Here is a 20,831-nt window from a genome sequence, read left to right on the forward strand (position 1 = left end):
TTGCGATTAGAGACGATTTTAGAAAATCAATATGTACACCTTTTACATTGTACAAGATGAAGAAAGACTCAAATTGTCTCATTTATTAAATGTTGCCCGCGTCATAGATCGCGTGCGTGTTGAGTCCTAAGTAACTTTACGTAATACAAAGTAAATCCATACTTATAATTATAATATCTGATCCTGGTTGCATGTATTCCCTTAATCACCTTACGACGTCCACAGATAAAGGATCGACTCATCCTTTTCTAAACAACACACAATTTCTCTAGAAATAAGTAGTGCCCTTTTATTTATACATTTCTTTTGTTTAAGTTCTATTCTTTTTTTTCCTTGATGTACATACATAAATAAATAAAAACACTCAAGGCAAGGGGCAGATGTCAGAATGATCATTTTCTACTATCATTAATTTGTAAAACTACCCTCAGAAATCTTTTATTTATTCTTTAGATGTTCATCTATCAGTTATACAAAGTTATTAGTGAAAGTGACAGTATCAACACTAGTTATTTCCACCGTTTAAGAATTACATTTTGGTAAGTATGTATAGTCTATTTCTAGGCAAGCGGTTTTGTCTAATATATCTTTTTCACTTTTCTTATAAGGTAAAACAAGAGACAAACATTTTTTGGTTAAATTATCTCCAAGATAGAACAAGACAAGAACCTTTTCTGGTTGCATAATTTAGAGGGAAACACTTCGTAGGCCGAAGCCTGCGTTTGGTGATTTAACAAGCTTATTAGGATCTTTTTTCAGTGGGTTAAAGAAAAAGAAATTCATAAGATTACAATTTTACGCAAAACGAGCGCAATCTCAACTTTGTATCGCAGGGCAGTACCAACCCTAGCTTAAACAAACATTACCTACTCTTTATTCCCACAAACCTACTGTATGGCCGCCACGTCCACAGCCCGACAAATATATAAGAAAGGATTCTTTATCACGATTTATTGGTTGCTATATGAAAAACGGTCGACAAAAACGCAACGCAATATTTTAGATATGGTATTTTTTTTTATTTTTTTTTTACTTAATACAAACAAGGTACCTTGAGATTGAGTTTATGTTAATATTTCTCACTTTTTAAAGGGAACTTAAACTTATGTGAAGGGTTTTGTCAATTTTTAATTTAATTTTAATTGCATTTGGCTCCTGTTTTGATACGAAGCGTTACCCTGTAACCTATGGCTCTGACTAACCATGAAAATTGTATAAATATGTTTTGGAACTAAGTATATAGTTATGTATTTTGTACCACGATAACTTTCGAACCGCTGGTCTGATTTTCGCGAAAATTAAAAATGTATAGGATCTGTATATATATAGAATTTTTAAGTTCGTGGAGCATCCAAAATAGGTTAAGCCGATTTTGAAGTATTCACCAATTTTTTATCTTAATTTATAAAATTAAATTATGGTTAGGTACCTGTATGGGGATAATTTTCTCACGATGATCCCTCATCGTAAGAACATCGGTTGGTATTCAAATTAATGTACATACATAACTTCGAAAATAGTCTTTGGTGCATGGCCGCGGAGGGACTTGAATCTGTTTGTTTGTTTGTAAAATCTTCATTGCACAAAATTTTCACAGTTACAAGGACTTATCCCATGAAGGGATCCTTTATATGCGAATCACGCATTTCAACCGGGTATCCAACCGATTCGAGCACCCACGCTCTTTACGTCATTCATTACATTTGCTAATATATTCTGTGGCAACATCCCTCCATTTGTGAGTGTGGCTCAACGTTGCAAGAGAAAATTATTGGTGTACTTACCTGTCACGGCAGACGTGATACAAATTGCGATGGGAAATGAAACAAATTGCTTTTTTTATCTCTCTTTTTCGTGAGGTTTCCTGCAGAGAAAGATATAGGTATAAATGTGTACAAATTCATGTACCTAACGACTTTCATCTGACCTCCCTGAATTTGTTTCAAGGAAACCTAGTTTGTATGGATTGGATTACGGTTGCTTATTTTCATTATAATTTAAACATGTATGCCAAAGTAAATCTGACATTTGAATATTTATAGTTGGGTATATTTTCACAATGTATCTTAATTATTTTATTTTCTCTTGTTTCAGATATTATAACTATAAACCTGGGAACTAAGACGAATAAATAAAATATACAAATATTTAAATATAATTCTAAATTCATAAACGACAATAAATTAGCCAAAATAAGTGTATTCTAATACGTTTTTTTATTAAAAGTATTTACTTACTTAAAAAAGAAAAAAGAATCCATATAAAATTTTTTTAGGCCAGTTTATTTTCAAATTTTAAATTTGTACAGATTATAAAATCTTTTGAAATGAGCTTCGATTCGACCTCTTCGTCCAAAAAATTGAATTTAGAACGCGCTACAAATTTCATGCGACAATTTCGGGATCCAGACTCCAGAGAATTGAAGAAACTCTCCGCCAATCAGTTCATGGAAGTTTGGAGCCATTACGATCGGGATGGTAAGTTTAGTCATTATTTTTTTAGGTTTTTAGTATCATTATCCATCTATAGAAAAAGCCATCCAACTGAAAGGCCTTTTAGACTTTTCAGTCAGTTGGGTTTGTGTACCCCGCAAGCGACATAGACGTAATCCCGCCTCGATTTTACGAAAGTGACGGCAGAGTATCGCATGTCCGTTCCAAGTCGCACATCTTCAATTCCTACCGATAGCAACGTACTGAGAATAAGTCTAAATACTTAAGTATATAAGGTTCACAAAAGTTATAAATTGGCGACATCAGAAATCACGCAGAGGAGAACTTCGAAATTGGTAAAATGTTTTTCGGGAAATGCCAATAGTAGTTTCAGTAACATAATATAACTGTATCAGAGGAAGGTAAGTTACTTTATAGGTATTCTTCTTCTAGGCAACTTCAATTTTCTCATTAAGCCATTCACTTACACGTGGCTTTCTTGTGACTATGGCTCAGTCTGCTCATTAGTGGCAAGGACTCATTGAATGAAATAATTATAATGATAAATAGGGAATTATTTGGAGAGATTATGAGTTATCCTTGAATTAATTCCGAAACTTGTGTTCCTATAATCGACTCGTACTAACTTAACGATACTATATTTTATAATAAATACCTTGTTTAGATTAACATCCAAGACCCAGGCCAATTAGGAAAAGGTTCGTTTTACATCATGCCCTGGCCGAAATTCGAACCCGGGACCCCCGGTGTAGAATAGCGCACTACTGCTGCGCCACAGAGCTTGCAAATACTCAGATACTCTAATCAAGGAAGTAAGGCAAATAGTGACACCAACTTAATCTAGATACATACATACATATAGTCACGTCTATATACCTTACGGGGTAGACAGAGCCAATAGTCCCGAAAAGACTGAATGGCCACGTTCAGCTTCTCGGCTTAATGATGGAATTGAGATCCAAATAGTGACAGGTTGCTAGCCCATCGCCTAAAATAAGAATGTTATGTATGTAAGCAATGTACCTTAGTAGCATTTTACGACATCGATGGGAAAGAAATGGAGTGGTCCTATTCTTTTTTTGTATTGGTGCCAGGAACCACACGGCACTAATCTAGATTCGAGTGTTAAACAAACACGGACTTAATCTAAATAGACTCGACAGTAAAAACAAACAAACAAACTAGAGAGAAGTCTTCACGAGGCGACTCCCTTTAGTTAGCAGTAAACTAGGGTGACACTCGACCGATTTTCTAAGCTCACAATCCCTCACGGTCTGAACTAATCACGTTTCTGGTAATTTTATGCCTTTTATTGACAGAAGCAATATATTGGCTTTACTCAAAGGTATATTATATACATAATAACAAATAGGTTTATTTTGTATGTATATATATACATATATACATACAAAATAAACCTATTTTTTTAATTTATGTTGGATCGCTAACCGATGTGTTTATGGCAAATTAAAATGACATGAACTAAAGATAAATAAGGCACAAGGCAAGGTAAGGTATCTACAAAGAAAATATTATCAAAATTTTCAAGTAAATGTCAAATTTTTTTTTTTTTTAAGAAATGTTATTTTTTGTTTAACATTATAATTGTACTTTGCAGACGATGGCAAAAAATCGCATAGGCTTGTTGGCTCTTATCCAACTCGATATAAAGCTGTGCCAAAAAGTGTTGCGAAAAACGTAACAATTAAGTATGAACTACGTCTATAATTCAGTCTTATTCCCTAACTAGCTATGCTCGCGACTTCGTCCACGTATAATAGTTATTTTGGGCCTCATTAAAGCCCTCAAGAATGAATAATTATTCCCGTCTTTTTCACATATTCCATTATTTATTTGCTCCTTATAGTTGCAGCGTGATGTTAAATAGCCTAAAGCCTTCCTCGATAAATGGTCTATTCAACACAAAAAGAATTTTTTCACACATCCAGTTGCCTGAATGTGAGACTCTGTGTTAGCTGTTGTCTGTGTATATCGTGTGCATGTGTGAGTGCGTGTGTGAGTGTGTGTGTGTGTATGTCTGTGTGAGAGTTCACAAAAAAATAATATTGATGGATTGATTTGACTTAATAGTCCTCCAACGCGACGTATTAATTATTTACTTATTTTTACTTAATACATACTAAGGTACCTTAAGATTGAGTTTATTTAATTATTTCTTACTTTTAAAGGGACCTTAAATTTGTGTCGGGGGTTTTTAATCACCGTTTATATCGCTTGCGGGGTAGACATAGATTCAAGAGACAGAGAGAATGACAGACCACGTTTAGCTGTTTGGCTTTATGAAAGAATTGAGATTCAAATAGTAACCCATCGCCTAAAATAAAAATCCTAAATTTATACTCCTATGCTATAGTCGCCTTTCACAACATCCATGGGAAAAAGATGGAGGCGTCAAAGATTTTTTCTTTTTTTCTTTTTAGGGAACAACATTGCACGAATATTTGAGAATTTCTAATTTTAAATTTAGATTTAACTACCCATTTAAAAACTAGAGGAACTCGGTGGCTCCGCCGGCGTTATACAAAAACTGCCATTAACCTTCCCCCTTGAAAATACTCTATAAGTGCATTCCTAGACATAAGGAACCTACAAAATTACTACAAAATTTCAAATCTCCAGACTACACTTTAGGCTATGCGCTGATATGTCATTCAATCAGGTAATGTCCTCTTTTATGTATAAGATAGATAGATTTGTTTTAGCTTTTACGCCATCTTGTTTATTATTCAGAACGTCGAAACACGAAATTACTACGAAACTCGATAAATAAAAGAGAAAACCGCATCTTAGGCGGAGTCTCAAGGGCTCTCTGTAAGAATCAAGGTTCGAGACAAAAGCCTCCGCGGCGTCGCCTTGTTGAAAAGGGCCTTGACGTAACTCTTCCAAATGGAGTATAATCTTGTTGTAGATACTATGTACATACATATTATCACGTCTTTATCCCTTACGGAGTAGATAAAGCTAACAGCCTTAAAAAGACAGAAACGCCACGTACAGCTGTATAGCTTAATAATGAAATTGAGATTCAAATAGTGCTTAACAGGATACTAGCCCATCGCCTAAAAGAAGAACATAACATAAAACATATAATCACGTCTATATCCCCTGCGGGGATCGCCTAAAAGAGGAATCCCGAGTATGGAAACCTATCCCTAAAAGAAGAATACATACATACATATCATCACGTCTATATGCCTTGCGGGGTAGACGGAGCCAACAGTCTTGAAAAGACTGAAAGGCCACGTTAAGCTGTTTGTCTTAAGGATAGATAAAATTTAATTGCCATTCCCTTGATTGACTTTTACAATCTGCACGGGAAGAGAAGTAGCCGTCACACACTATGTTGTTTCTTTGCTTACCAGACCAGTATGTGGAAACTTGCACATGCTGCTTGTGATTTCATTCCTTCTTTTTACGACAACCACGTCGTATAGAACCAACAGTCTTCAAAAGACTGAAATACCACGTTCAGCTGTATGGCTTAATGATGGAATTGAGATTCAAATCAACATGCGCACCGCTGTATGATTTAGAATTCCCTCCCCGCACCTCCATTCCCTGATACATAAAACGGGGATTTTCAAGGCAAAAGTGAATAGGCACTATTTGAGCCTGACCAACTCAGGCCTCATCTAGCCTACAACCAGGCAAATTGAAGTCATACGCACTCAAATTAATAAAAAAATGTCTATAAATTAAATCTATATTACTTATCTGTGACCTTCGCCCAACCTGCCTCATTCCTTTTTCATTTCTGAGACAATGCAGTGGTTCATTAGTCCCCACCGTATTTCCCATCTTTAATTTCAACCTTTTTTTCCTTTTGTCTTCTCTTTGAAGTTTTCAAAAGGTCGAAACGAGTTCGTTAACACTTACAGTGTATTTTTATTAAGTAGGTACTTATATGTATGTTTACAGTCTCACCTGCAAATGACTATAATTTCTTAAGCATTTTCTATAAAAAAGTGTGGTTCCCGGCACCAATATTAAAAAGAATAGGACCACTCCATCTTTTCTCCGCCGATATCGTAAAAGGCGACTAAGGGATAACCTTATGTAAACTTGGGATTCTTCTTATAAGCGATGTTTTATTTCATTTCGATAAAATGGTTACCTTTTGAGCCGTGATAAGATTTAAATAAATAAAATGACGTCTTTCGGTCTCAAAGACCAAAAGGTCATGTTCAGCTGTATGGCTTTATATTGGAATTGAGATTCATATAGTGACAGGCTGCTAGCCCATCGCCTACAAGAAGAAACCCATGTAAGTTTTAGCCTATCCCTTAGTTACCGTTTACGACATCCATGTGAAAGAACGTAACTTTTGTGTCATTACATACATACATATAGTCACGTCGACATCCCTTGCCGGGTAGACAGAGCCAGCCGTCTCGAAAAGACTGAAAGGCCACGTAATTAAATTTATAAAATTAGTTCATGTAATTTATACAAACCTGGTAGCTCTTGATAATATTCAGTATGACAGCGAGATAATGAAAGCCTTAATGCCTATAATGGATCTAGTCGCCTACGCCCACGCCAACAAGACGTAAACAAATTAATAAACATGTCATTGAACTTAGGTATTATGGGTATAATAAAGATAAACTACTTATAAGTAGGTACTAGAACTAGGTAGGTACTACTTATTAGGTAAAGCTTTTTTATATATTTACAGTGACTTTTGACATAGAACAAGTTATTAAATAGCAAATCTTAGTAGTATATTTTGCAAATTGAAAATATGTAATAATTTAAAAAAAATCTTGTAATACCATTTAATTTGTATGAACAAGGTAGGCTTCACGGTTTTCTTTGGGCAACAACGTATCTACTCTAAAATTGTAAAATTTATTATTGATGAAATAAATAGAACCTTGAGGTCAGTACCTCAACAATCACTTTACTAAGAAAAATATACACGGGTAAAGCAAAATAAGTATAATATTTACAAATATTTTCATTCTATTAAATTTTCCTCATCGGTCGTTTCACACAAAAGATTCACTCTTTGAATGGATTTAAACACTCTTGATTTGATTTGATTTTAGCTTTACTGTAAAAGGTAGTATTTAGCGGGAATCTTTATTATTGAATCGATTTGGCAGTGAGAGGTTCATTCACTTTGTTTAGTTCAAATTTGACGGTTCTTCTGTAGTTCTTAGTTGGTTCTCCTAGGGGAATTTCCGTGAACGGCTAAAGTGTTAGACCAATTTTCATCAAAACTGGTCAAACAATTTAGCCGTGAATACATGGGATACTTATTAGACAGATTCTCACCCCAAAAAATTCATTATCTTATAAACTAGCTGTGCCCGCGACTTCGTCCGCGTGGAATAGTTATTTTGGGCATCGTTGAAGCCCTCAAGAAGGAAGAATAATTTTCCTCGATTTTTTTTACTATTTCCATTATTTCTTCGCTCCTTAAAGCTGCAGCGTGATGTTATATATCCTAAAGCCTTCCTCGATAAATGGTCCATGCAACACAAAAATATTTATTCAATTCGAACCAGTAGTTCCTATATTAAAATTGATTATTGTGTGTACATTTTTAAGAAATATAAGTCTAGGTTGCATCTTCTTCCACCTGGCATTAGTTGCGGTAACATCCTCACCTTGCTAGAGAGAAACTCGTGCGCTTCTACGACCCTGTTCCTGGATTGGGCGAGTCAGGTTTTTACAAAAGCGACTCCCATCTGACCTCCGCAACCTTTGCACCCCAACCCCAACTCATATTCAGTTGCCTGAGTGTGCATTGGTAACATAACAGACAGACTGTAACATTCGTATTGTTACGTTGTAAAAGTATGAATTTTAATTTTAATAGAGCCTGGTGACAGACAGCTGGACAGAAAAACTAACTTTTCCTCCAAGGTACGGAACCCTAAAAGGTTTAACTACAAATAGTACTTCAATATCACTGTCGCGTGGCTCGAGAGTGACAGCCCTACTTTGTACCGACCAAAGTGGGTCATTCTCTTTTCAATACATAATGAACTGCCGAACTTAGTTGAGTAAATATAGGGTAATCAATAGGTGTTGTCATTTGAATAAATTACTTTGGAAATTTGACGAAACCGTATGTTGACGTCTTAAAAAGAAAAGATACTTACTTGTTTGTTTCTGTCGAGAATTAATTTGAACTTTTGAAAATATTGGTTAACTAGCTAACACTGTAAACTTCACAATAATATATTTAACACAGTATCTTAGTATCACACATATCTATGTTATACGATAAATAAATAAATAAGAAAAAATATTCTACCTTTTGAGTTATTTAAAATTACAGATACATAATTTACAGGGTAGTCAGTGCCAATAGCATATTCATAAAACGGAGGCCACGTTTAACTGGATAGCTTAATGATTAGATTCCAGTTTATAAAGTTTTTTATTGATTGACATTTACAACGCCTAGTGTTTAAATATATCTCCATGTTAGTAGTTATAGATAGTTTGTCAGAAGATATGTTGCTGGCTGGCATTTTCTTACAATAAAAGCAAAAATATAAAAGACTCCTCCCCTACTTTTTCATATATTTTTGATCCATCACATCTTAAATTTCAGAGCTGACTCTTGTCTGTGGAGTTAAGCAATAACTCTGCATTTTTTTATTGTTGCTATGATAATGCGTTATCTTTTGCCTTTATTTGTTCATAATATTTTTGGTCTTCCTCTTCCTTTCCATTAATTTTTTCAATAGACTATTGTTTTGATAATTCGTAATGTCGAATAGCATGTTAATAACATATCATTCTTCCACTATTTTCAACGTTTTTAAAATCCATCACAATAAAATAAATTTAATTCCAGGTAATGGCTACATCGAGGGCACGGAGCTGGACGGGTTCCTGAAGGAATTCGTCTCCAGCGCCAATTTCACCGACATTAGTCCGGATGTGAGTATGGCTTGAATTTTATAAAGATTAAAATTTATAATTTTTGTAACAATCGGTTCAACGAAACACGAGATAATTGCGGACAAACATACATATAAATATGAACATACATATTCACAGATTAAACTGAGAACCACCTTTGTTTTGAAGGTAGTTAATTATGGGAGAGCGAAAATGACGAATATCATTCTAAACAACATCTTTGTATCACTTTTTTATTTTTTTTTTAACATTTTTATAGGAGAGTGTGAGTTGGAACGTTGGAGTGGCCTAGACGCTCGTATTTTGATCAAATCCAGAACGACGAGATAATTAGGTCAAAGTAATGTAGATGACGCGAAAGAAGTACATAAGTAGACATTGTGGCAAATAAATGGAGAAGAAATGTCGTTTTAAAATGTCTTCATCGTTATATCGTTTGAAAACTATATCTTTAAAAATAAAGTGTGCTAGATGCTATCTGCAGATTATAAAAGGATATCAAGGGAAAGACTTTAATATATAAAATTGGGATTCTTCTTTTAGAATTTTAGGTGTTATGCTACCAATCTACGTGTATAATATGTTGGTAACGAATATACTCAAAAAATTTGGCACAGATAAAGAATAGTCCTTCGAAAATGGCGAAAGCTGCTATGCAGGGAAACCTAATTTAAAAACTAGATATACTCACATCACTATAATCTAAATATCTAAAACCCATATTAGATCATAGTCACACATTCAGTTGGCTGAATGTGCAGGTTTCCTCACGAATATCCCCGAGTGTATCATAGCAATTCAGGATGCACAGTACATTTCCGGCACTTCAGATGTGCAGCCAAGTGCACAGATTAGATTGCACCGCACACTGAACATCTCTCTACCTAATTGACAGTACTTGAGTGTAGTGACACTTTGGCTGGGTGTGTACTGTTTGTACAGTGGACTACGAAGAAAGGTATACGTTCGTGTTGTGAACGTAACGTACTTTTATAGGTTAGAAATTTTTTTGCATCTTGTTCTTACTCAGACGAAACTGAGTTCATTTCCTTAAAAGAATATACATAACAAAACACAAAAATAAAATATTTACTTTTTTTTGTTTGGTGCTTGGTGTAAATAACTGTTAGGTACCTACCTTTCTGATAAAAAAAATATTGTATGGAACTGTATTTTATATTTCCACTTTTAGCTATCTGTTTTTATGAAATTTACTTAATTTGATTGTCGAGACACGTTGAAAAAAAAAAAATTCACCATGCCAGTACCAAAAATTCCCTATCAGTAGCAGCAACAGAACCATAGAATAAACATAATCTAACCCGGCCAACTGCCGCTGTTCCTTGCTCTGTGTCGAGAAAAGAGGCTTTCAATGAAGGGAGATAGCAGCTGGAGCGTTGGAGTGACGTTGTCAAACCAGTTTCGGAGGGATTCCAAGATTTATTGTTTCTCAACGTTTTGAAACTGGCAGTTTTCATTAGCGGCGGATGGGGCGAGTTGGAAGAGGGAAGCGGTTGGCTTTTAATTTAAATATCTCTCTATCTCTATTCTTTTAGACCTTATCCCAGTTACTTGGGATCGGCTTTCTTTATCCTTCGCTCAAATATCATAAGCTATCCTCTAATGTCTTCGTGGGTTTCTTTTATTTTTTTTCGAGTCATGTTTATTTGTATTGAAGTAGTCTTCCCAGATCCCAAGTACCCCCATTGAAGGGATCCCATGTGAAACGGAATTTCGGAGAATTCTTCCTTAGTCTACCCCTAGACCACATTACGAATACGCCAAATGTCCTCACTCTAAACCCAGCGGTTTGGACTGTATGTTTATATGTCAGTCCATCAGCATAGAATGTTGTTTCATATGAAGAGAGATAGAAATCTTAAATAAATAAATGGAAACATTTATATATTTTATAAATTTTTCATTCTATTGAGTGAAGCAATTTATTATTGGGTTTTTTACCTGTCTTATTATTTATGTTTATGATAGACACGGCTAAGCTTACCTCAAGAAAAGTTACAAATTTTCTTGGAACTTTGAAGTACCTATACGCGTCCTTACAATACAAAACATTTGGAAGCCAGCCAAGTTTATCAGATGATTTATTTTTGTTGGGTAATTGTTTGGTATAATGAAAACAACGGTTTTTCAGCGAGTTCTTGCTACTTATGTCTTTTATATATGTGGGCCTTCATACAATATAATAATGTTATCAAAATTTTGTACGATTGATTCTTCTGTTGATTTTTACCTTACTGGCCTTCTACGATTTGCGGAAAAGAACATCAAGGACGGACAAACAGATAAACACACGGAAAAAATGAATATAGTGTCATTCCAAGTCAGCTTTTACACTTTATTTTCTTCGTTAAGAATGTAAAATTTAAGTATGTATTTTATTTATTTATGTACAACAGGATGTAAAAAACTTAGTCGAAAACTGTAAAGAATAAACAATTAACAAGTACTGTGTGCTTATTTCTGAAGCAATTACTTCCAGTATTAGTTACTATTAATAATTCTGTACCAATACATATTCAGATAATTTATTATGTTAATCCAAAACTTGAATAATACATAAATCTTTGGGCCACTGCGGCTCTGCAGAGTAAGCCTGTCCCATTAAGGCCCACTTAGAAGCTTCTATTTTAAACTCAGGCCTTATTAAATATGGCAACAGTCGTTTTGTTTAATTAAAATAAAATAAAAATGACAATATCTTTCTAACTTAATTTTCAATTTATCTTTCATATTAGAGGAATGAAGATTATGGTTTTACTTTCATAGCAAATATTTATGATAAATATTATTGCAATTTTTGGAAGAAAATGTTGTGTTATGAAAATAATTTGCCTTGCGTAAACAATACTGCTAAAGCCGCTTGCACTCCTCTAATTATTGGACTTCGGATAACAATAAAGTAAGGAATTTAGATTTTACAGGGAAGGTATAAATCAATGTGGAATATGAAGAATAAAATTATTTCTCTATTGGCAACACTGTTTTAAAATGCAATAATAATGGCGAATTAAAAATAAAATGTATCAGGTACCCGAAAATAAATATAATTAAATTAACAACACATTTACACTGCATTCCAATTATATTATATATATTATATTAATAATCTATATCAACACACATCCCATTCAGCCTTATAGTTTCTGAAGGGCAATTATCCCCGGAAAATGCTGCATACGCCACTAAAACAGGATCAGTGTCATTCTGTCTCCTTCTTTTATAAGATTTAAGTATTTCTGTCTCACTCTGTCCATAATTTTTCACTTCACGATTGCCAGAATTCATTTGCACATTATGAGACTGTTTTTGTTTCGACCTCAAAATATATTCTTGTATTAGTTTATCTTCTCCATAGCTGTTCAAATGAAGACTAAAAACAACTTTAAGTATAGCACAGGCAAGAATGAACCTAATCATTTTGTTAATGATTCTTAAATGAATACACAATTGGTGTAACTGTAGGCCTAAATACCAATGTTTCTCAAACCGGTTATGCGATTCAATATTATGTTATTAGACAATTACAGATTCAAATTCTCAAAGGTTACTCGGACTTTGTTAAATTAAAAGTTAATTTGTGTCATGTGACATATTTTTTCACGTCTTTGGTCTTTTGGTGCAGACAGAGCCAAAAATACCTGCCTTATAAGTCTGTCTCTTAATTGACTTTCACAATCAGCGCCGGAAGAAAAGCAACACACTATGTTTTTCAACTACGCTGCTAGACCAGCATGTTAAGTGCCGTGTGGTCCCCGGCACTAAAGAAACTTCATCTCTTTCCAATGGCTGCCGTAAAAGGCGACTAAGAGATAGGCTTATAAACTTTGGATTATTTCGTAGGCGATTAGCTAGCAACCTGTCACTGTTTGAACCTCAAATCCATTAGAATACCATACAGCTGAACGTGGCCTTTTGGTCTTTCCAAAACTGTCGGCTCTGCCTGCCCGGAAGTGAACGTCATAATATGTATGTTTAAAGCTACACAAGACAGAAATTGAGAAACACTGGAAATATAAAGTCAATTAGAAACTAGTTGAGCATCACTTTGGAATTTACCAATTAGTATTAAATAACTGTCATTATGTACCTACTGAATGGCTTAGAAAAATATTGAAATTGGAGCAATATTTTTCTGTCGTTTTGTTTCCCAACTCTCCGTTATAATTAACAAATCAATAGAATGTATTGAAAAAATACAGTTACCAAAACCTTCTCAAAATATGTAGTAGGTATGACTATGACATACGTTTTTATAGGCGCAAATCTCGCAAAATGGCGCCGGTGAATAATAAGCTTCTTTTAGAAAAAAACAAGGCCATGTGTTAAAAATAGGTTTATTTAGCTCATCCACATACAGCATGCAGGCAATAGGCATTGTTTTGTAAGTGCCTTTTTGAAATAAGTCACCCACAAAACAATGCCTATTTATTTTGAAAAACATGTGGACTATATTAAAGTGAGTTCATAAGTTTTAGGCTTTCATTATGATATTATCACTAATAGCTAGACAATTAAGCGATTAAAATCGATGTCATGTAACAAATGCATTTATAATTATTAAACTTTTATGCTACGGCTACGGCTGTTTCAAATATTGACACTGGCCATTCGAAAGCAATAATGAAAAAACAATCGATTCCATTATTGCCTTTGAATTTGTATTTGTTTATACTTTTTTTAAAGTCTTTGAATTAATTTGTTGGTGAGGTAATATCCTAAGAATGTTATCGAAGTTGTCAAAAGTATTACAGTCTCGTAGGTATTTTGAGAAATCCTTTCTTAATTTTCCTTAGAATTCCTAAGAGAACATATTTAATTTTAGATTCTTATGATCAGACACTCAGTCAGTATGTAACGCAAGAGTTTTATGAAATAGCCGATAAATTGCTGTAGGTAGACTACAATTAAAACGGCGAATATTCAACTGATTCGTTAAATATTAATAAACTTAAATTCTTTCCGTTTAAAAACAATAATAAGCTTTTCTAAATTTAAAAACCATATTGGAAAATGCCGGCTGATGCAAACTTTGTCTGCCATTGTAGCCCATCCCGTCTGAATGGGAAGCAATTTCAAACTTGGAAAGAACGGTGTTCCATTCAGCTGTTTCAACTTTATTTTAATGTTCCATCCGAGTATAGCTAAGCTACCAGTAACAACCGTGTTAAGATTGAAAATAAAACTTTTTGGTGGACTGACGGTATAATTTTACTCTATGTATTATCAAATTATTTGCATTAAAAATATATTAAAAATCGTCCCAATCCCGTTTGGGGAGTAGACAAGTTTTGAATTATTTTCTAAATGTTACGGATTTCAAGTTTTAGATCAATTTCTATCTCATTTGTAGGAAATATATTTTTTAAAGGTAGATATACATAGGTATATAGGTATTTTAAACATTTTACAAAGGGGCGAAATCATTTAAGGGTCAAGTTTGTAATAAAAAAATATACCAATAATGTGTCGATAGAATGTCAATTCAATAGTTAATAGTAGTAGGTAATTTTGACATTTATTATCTGTGCCGTAGTTATTCGGCACAGATTACCGAATGACTTCATCCCGAACAGTTATTAAATGAAAAATTAGGCTGACTTATCCACGAATTAATCTTTCGTAATAAAACTTACGTAACTGACCACAAACCACATTTTCACTAACTACAATGAAAGCTGGCGTGATTCCAAACCTCACAACAAGCCTGTCCTCTTTGTCATAACCAATCAAAGGTTGAAAGGTTACATACATATTTAATAGCCCGTGTTTATCCATAAAATTTTATGTAAAACTATGTTATTTTACGTGTTCCCAGTCTATAGTATGCTTGGTCTGCTTTCCGACTTTTCTCTTATCTCTTTGTCCAGTTTAAGGCGTCCAATTTACACGAATATAATCTTTTAAGTTTTATTTGGCCTGCCTCTTCTAACTGAACCCGGCGGAGGCCGCATGTACAATGGCTTCCGTGTAGTTCCGGGAACTAGAATAAAACACTCCATCTTGTTCCTGTGTAACTCTTAAAGGGTGCTATATGAATAGGCACATTTATCCTATACAGCGTTTACTATTAATCAATATGGGTTAGGTTCAGAAGGTTGAGGAGGTTAGATGGTTTAGTTGGGAGTCACTTTCTGTAAGAATTTAACTGATTATAAGAATTTAACGGAGTGCTGTCCAGCCTCCTCTCCGGAGAAACGAAGAAAATATCTTCCAGGCTTCGACGTGCGGCACCATACCAGCGCAGGCGGCTCTCCTACATTTTGTCTGCTATATCACGGACATGCGCCTGCTAGAAAGTATTATGCGTTTCTGTGGGAATTTAAAAATATTTTCCACTTTGAAGTCCTCTCCAAATTTCAACTTTCTACGCTCTGTAGAACTAACACACAACATTTACTATGTACACGTATGCATATGTCAGTCACTTACACAGTAAGGTAACTTCTACAGATATATAATTATTATTATAAAAATCGATAATAATATTGTAAAGGTGTAATATTTTCTTGTCGCTGTCTATTATTATAATAGTCATGATCATTAATTTTATTGTCATTGTCAAGCATGTCATTACTCAGGTATACTTTACAAGACACTGTGTTCAATGAGGGTCCAATTAAATAAAAATACCGTGTCCTAGGCGAACTAAAAAAGAAAAATTTATTCCTCCATCTTACCAACTAATAACAAAGATAAAAAACCATAGCAACCGAACAATGCCAAAAATCAAAAGAGTCCATAAACTTACAACAAAACTTTATGCTTGGACATTCCGCCCACCATGGACATTATGTCCATAAAACAATGAATGAGATGTTAAAAACATTCACTATGCTATCTTTAAACTTAATGTTTTACTTAACAAAAATCAAATCTTCATAAATGTAACGAAAGTAAAAATAACAAAAAGAAACTAACCTACTAATTCATAAGAAAAGGTTAATAGAAGTGCATGTGTATCAGTGTAAATGATAAAAAAAATACCACAAATTTCTATTTAGCTATAGGTAAAATACACAACTTTGAGACGGGTCTTTTAATTATATTCCCTTTACATTTTAAAGTAACAACACGCGTAATCTTATCCAACCCAGGGTGCTTTTGAGTTATAACTCCATACAACCATCTCGCAGGGGGAAGATCATCTTCCTTTACTAGTACTATATCACCAATATTTGGTTCTGGCGTTTGATAACTCCATTTGTACCGATGTAAAAATTGTGTAAGATACTCCTGAGACCACCTTCGCCAAAAATCTTGTACCATGCGTTGCATAAACTGCCATCGTTTCAAGCTACTCATGTTTGACGTTTCATAGTTTGCATCTGGTACAAGTACTAATGGCTCCCCAATCAAGAAGTGACCTGGTGTTAAAGGCTCGGGATCATCAGCCGATGAGCTTAAGCTTGATAATGGACGCGAATTAAGACAAGCCTCAATTTGAGATAAGAGAGTGCTCATTTCTTCAAAAGTAAGTGTAGCAGTTCCGATTATCCGTCTAAGGTGATATTTAGTGGATTTTACGCCAGCCTCCCATAGTCCTCCAAAGTTGGGGGAATGCGGTGGGATAAAATGCCATTCAGTACCATTTGTAGATAACCAATCCGCTATTTCTGGCAGTAATCTAGACTTTTCTGCAAATAATAAGGACTTCAATTCACGTTCTGCACCCACAAAATTTGTACCATTATCACTAAAAAGCTCTGCGCAATGTCCTCTTCTAGCTACGAATCTTTTAAAGGCAGCAATGAATCCTTGAGCAGTAAGGTCACTTACTACTTCTAGATGGATTGCTCTAGTCACCATGCAGATGAATAAACAAATATACCCTTTATATGCATGATGACCACGCCCTTTGGACGTTCTTATAGCAATAGGACCAGCATAGTCGACGCCACTTCTTTTGAAAGGTCTCATTGGTGTAACTCTGGCTGTTGGCAATTGTCCCATCAGTTGCTCTCTACGTTGACTTGCATATCGAATACAAATAACACAATTGCGAATATAATGCTTTACTTGGTTTTTAGCGTCAATAACCCAGTATTTTGTTCTAAGATGATTGATCATAATTTGAATACCCCCGTGAATAGTTCGTTCGTGCGTATCCTTTATAATTAAGTTTGTTAAATGAGCTTTAGCCGGAAGAATGATTGGATGTCTTTTATTTACGTTCAAGAAAGTAGCTGTTCTATCCAACCGCCCACCAACACGTAAAAGTCCATCATCGTCAAGGTAAGGATTTAACGGTTTAAGTTTGCTTTTTGTTTTAACTGTTCCTCCTTTAGTTATACTTTCAATATCTTCATAAAAACTTCGAACTTGGCATTGCTTTACGTATATATGTAATGTTTGTTGTAATTCTACATTAGTTAGCCATTGAGGACCTTCATTGGTTTTATTAATGCTTTTCAAAATAAATCGCCTGCACCACGATATAACTCTTAGAAGTCTCCTTAATGATGAGAATCTTTCCCATATAATAACATCATCATCTATACTTGTTAATACTTGACATATTTTAATACCTTTTTCTTCTGTATTTGTATCATATGTTATATCATCTCCATTGTAATTTATGACTACCTTTCTCAAAAAATCTGGTCCTTGCTTCCACAGTCTCATTTTTGAAATGTCAGACGGCATAATTCCACGCGATGCAATATCCGCAGGATTATATTTTGATTGGACATGAGACCATTGAGATCTGTCTAAACTTCCTAAAATCTCTGCTACACGGTTAGCGACGAATACTTTCCACCGGCTTGGATGGCTACTAAGCCATGCAAGTACAACTGAAGAATCACTCCACGCATGAATGTGTTGCTTTGGAATACCTAAAGTATCAGCTACCTCTATTAATAATTTAGAAAGTAGTGTTGCCCCACAAAGTTCTAATCGAGGTATTGACAGTTGTTTGATAGGAGCTACTTTTGTTTTAGAAGTAACAAGGTTTACATTAATATTACTACATTTATCAATAACACGGATATAGACAACTGCGGCATATGCTTCACTCGATGCATCGCAAAATCCATGAAGCTGAACAGAAGTATCATCCTTTCGAGTGTTCATCCATCGGGGTATCTCGAAACTTTTTATTAATAAAAGCTCGTTTCTATATGCGACCCATTCGGTTAGTAATTGAGGCGTAAGTTTTTCATCCCATTTCAAACCTGATGTCCATAGTTTTTGAATAAAAATCTTAGCTTTTATTACAATTGGAGCAAGCCAACCTAATGGATCATAGAGACGTGATATATCTGAGATCACTTTCCGTTTCGTGATTGGCTCTTCAATTGTCGGCAACTGCACTAAATATTTAAATGTATCGTTACATTTGTCCCACGTAAGACCCAATATTTTAGTAATCGAATCAGATTTATCAACAAACTTTGGTGTCTCTGTCTTAGACTCTTCCTCTGCAATTTTATTATCATTGTCTTCACTGTTTCTATTATCTTTTATTTGCTCTTTCATACTTTTATCTCCAAGTTTTTCTTCGTTTTCTATCCACTTCATTAGATTTTTATCATTGCTTGTCCACTTTTGTAATTCAAACCCTCCTTTTCTAAGCAATTGTTTCATTTCAGTATATAGCTGTTGACCTTCTATAAAATTTTCACATCCTGACATCAAATCATCAACATAAAAGTCTGACAACACTTTTTTTGCAGCTATTGGGAAATGAACACCCTCGTCATAAGCTACTTGACGTAATGAGCGAATTGCTAAATATGGAGCTGACGATGTACCAAATGTAACTGTCAAAAGTCGATAATGTTGTACCTCAGAAGCAGAATTTTCACGCCAAAGAATACGCTGAAAATCAACATCTTCTGAAGATACACGAACTTGACGATACATCTTCACAATATCAGTAGAAATACATACAGGATGTGCCCGCCATCTCATTAAAATATGTCTCAAGTCATCCTGTAATGTGGGACCAACCAATAAGTCTTGATTTAAAGAAACACCGTTGGATCCTGGGCACGATGCGTCAAAGACAATACGTACTTTTGTTGTACTTCTATCGTTGCGCACCACAGCAAAATGTGGTAAATAAAAACCTTTGGAGCTTTTATGTTTTTCAGGTGGAATAATCTCCATATGATTTAGACTGAGATATTCAGCAAATACCTCTGCATATTTTTCTTTCAAATCTTTCTCCTTGTCTAATTTGCGTTCTAATGAATATAATCTTCTAAGTGCTATTTCTTTTGAGTTTCCATTTAAGCATTGTGGACTGTATTCTTTGAATGGCAGCTTCACTATATAACGACCAAAAGAATCCCTTTTAGTCGTGCTTGAATATATTGATTCACATAGCTGTTCCTCTTCCGTTAAATGTTTCTTTGCTTTAACTAACGAAGGTTCGGCTTCTATTTCCCAAAATTTCCTCAAAAGCTTATCATCTTCTTCTATCTGAACATGCATAGTTACATTTGTATTACAAATAATCGTCCCAACATCTTCACCTTCATCAGTTTCTCCGGATATTATCCATCCCAGAGATGTATTTTGCGCTATAAGGCAACTGTTAGAATCTTTAACTAGGCCCTGCTTTATAATTTGACTGTACACCTTTGCACTGAGCAAAAGATCAATTTTATTGGGAGTAGCAAAGGTAGGGTCAGCCAACGACAATTGTGTAAACTTTGGACACAATTGAACTGCCACTTTCTTACTAGGAAGACAGTTGGTCAGTTTGTCTAACACTTGAGCTTTTACTCGAACTACAAAATTGGTATCAAGAAGTGATTGCAATTGGATAAAAACTATATACTTAGAAACCACTGAAGGGCTCCTGTCACTTCCTAATACCGAAACATTACTTTTGCTTGCAATTTTCTTCAGTCCAAGTAATTGAACTGCAGACTCTGTTATAAACGAAGCCTGTGAACCCTGGTCTAACATTGACCTAAAAGTAATGTTTGCTCCTGTTCGAGATTGAATTTTAACTAAAGCAGTTGCCAGCAATACCTGAGATTGAGCTTTAGAGCAACAGCCTACTACAACATCATTGGAATCGCCTTGTATGACTACTGAGGACACAGCTTCGGCCCCATCCGATTGATTGGTATTTGTATCGCTTGAGTCATCAATCGACGGGACTGCTGAATTGGAATGAAGTAGAGAATGATGTTTCCTGGAACATATTCGGCATCTAGTTGACATGCGACATGAAACTACGGAATGGCGTGGACCTAAACAGTTAAAGCATAAACCCTGGTTTTGGACAAAATTGCGACGTGTATCGACATCATCCCTCGAAAACTTTTGGCATGTATATAATTTATGGTTTTCGGTACAATATGGACAACTTAAGGTAGTGGTGACATGAAGAGCTTTAACATTGTTAAAAGAGTTACGGCTGAATGTCTTATTAACACTATTTTTACTATTTAAAAACTCGAATGCGTGAAATCTGTTCTCTAAAAACTGTTGAAA

The 20,831-nt window shown here is 34.7% G+C and overlaps 2 protein-coding genes across 2 annotated transcripts in view; one reads left to right on the top strand and one right to left on the bottom strand.

The window, feature by feature from the left end:
• The window catches only part of LOC106135947 (calbindin-32), a 61,972-nt gene that overhangs the window by 18,664 nt on the left and 22,477 nt on the right, over positions 1-20,831 (top strand). The window contains exons 2-3 of the mRNA XM_013336369.2: positions 2,095-2,477; positions 9,292-9,377. Coding sequence (XP_013191823.1) covers positions 2,327-2,477; positions 9,292-9,377 — 237 coding nt within the window. The 5' untranslated portion in view covers positions 2,095-2,326. The remainder of the gene's footprint in view (positions 1-2,094; positions 2,478-9,291; positions 9,378-20,831) is intronic.
• On the bottom strand, positions 11,789-20,081 carry LOC132903334 (uncharacterized). Its single transcript, XM_060951377.1, has 2 exons — positions 18,266-20,081; positions 11,789-11,799 (listed from the first exon to the last, which is right to left on the bottom strand). Exons 1-2 carry the CDS (start codon positions 19,815-19,817, stop codon positions 11,789-11,791), a joined length of 1,563 nt encoding a protein of 520 aa, XP_060807360.1. The 5' UTR covers positions 19,818-20,081.

This window comes from Amyelois transitella, chromosome 24 (genome assembly GCF_032362555.1).
Source record: "Amyelois transitella isolate CPQ chromosome 24, ilAmyTran1.1, whole genome shotgun sequence".
Classification (NCBI taxonomy): Eukaryota; Metazoa; Arthropoda; class Insecta; order Lepidoptera; family Pyralidae; genus Amyelois; species Amyelois transitella.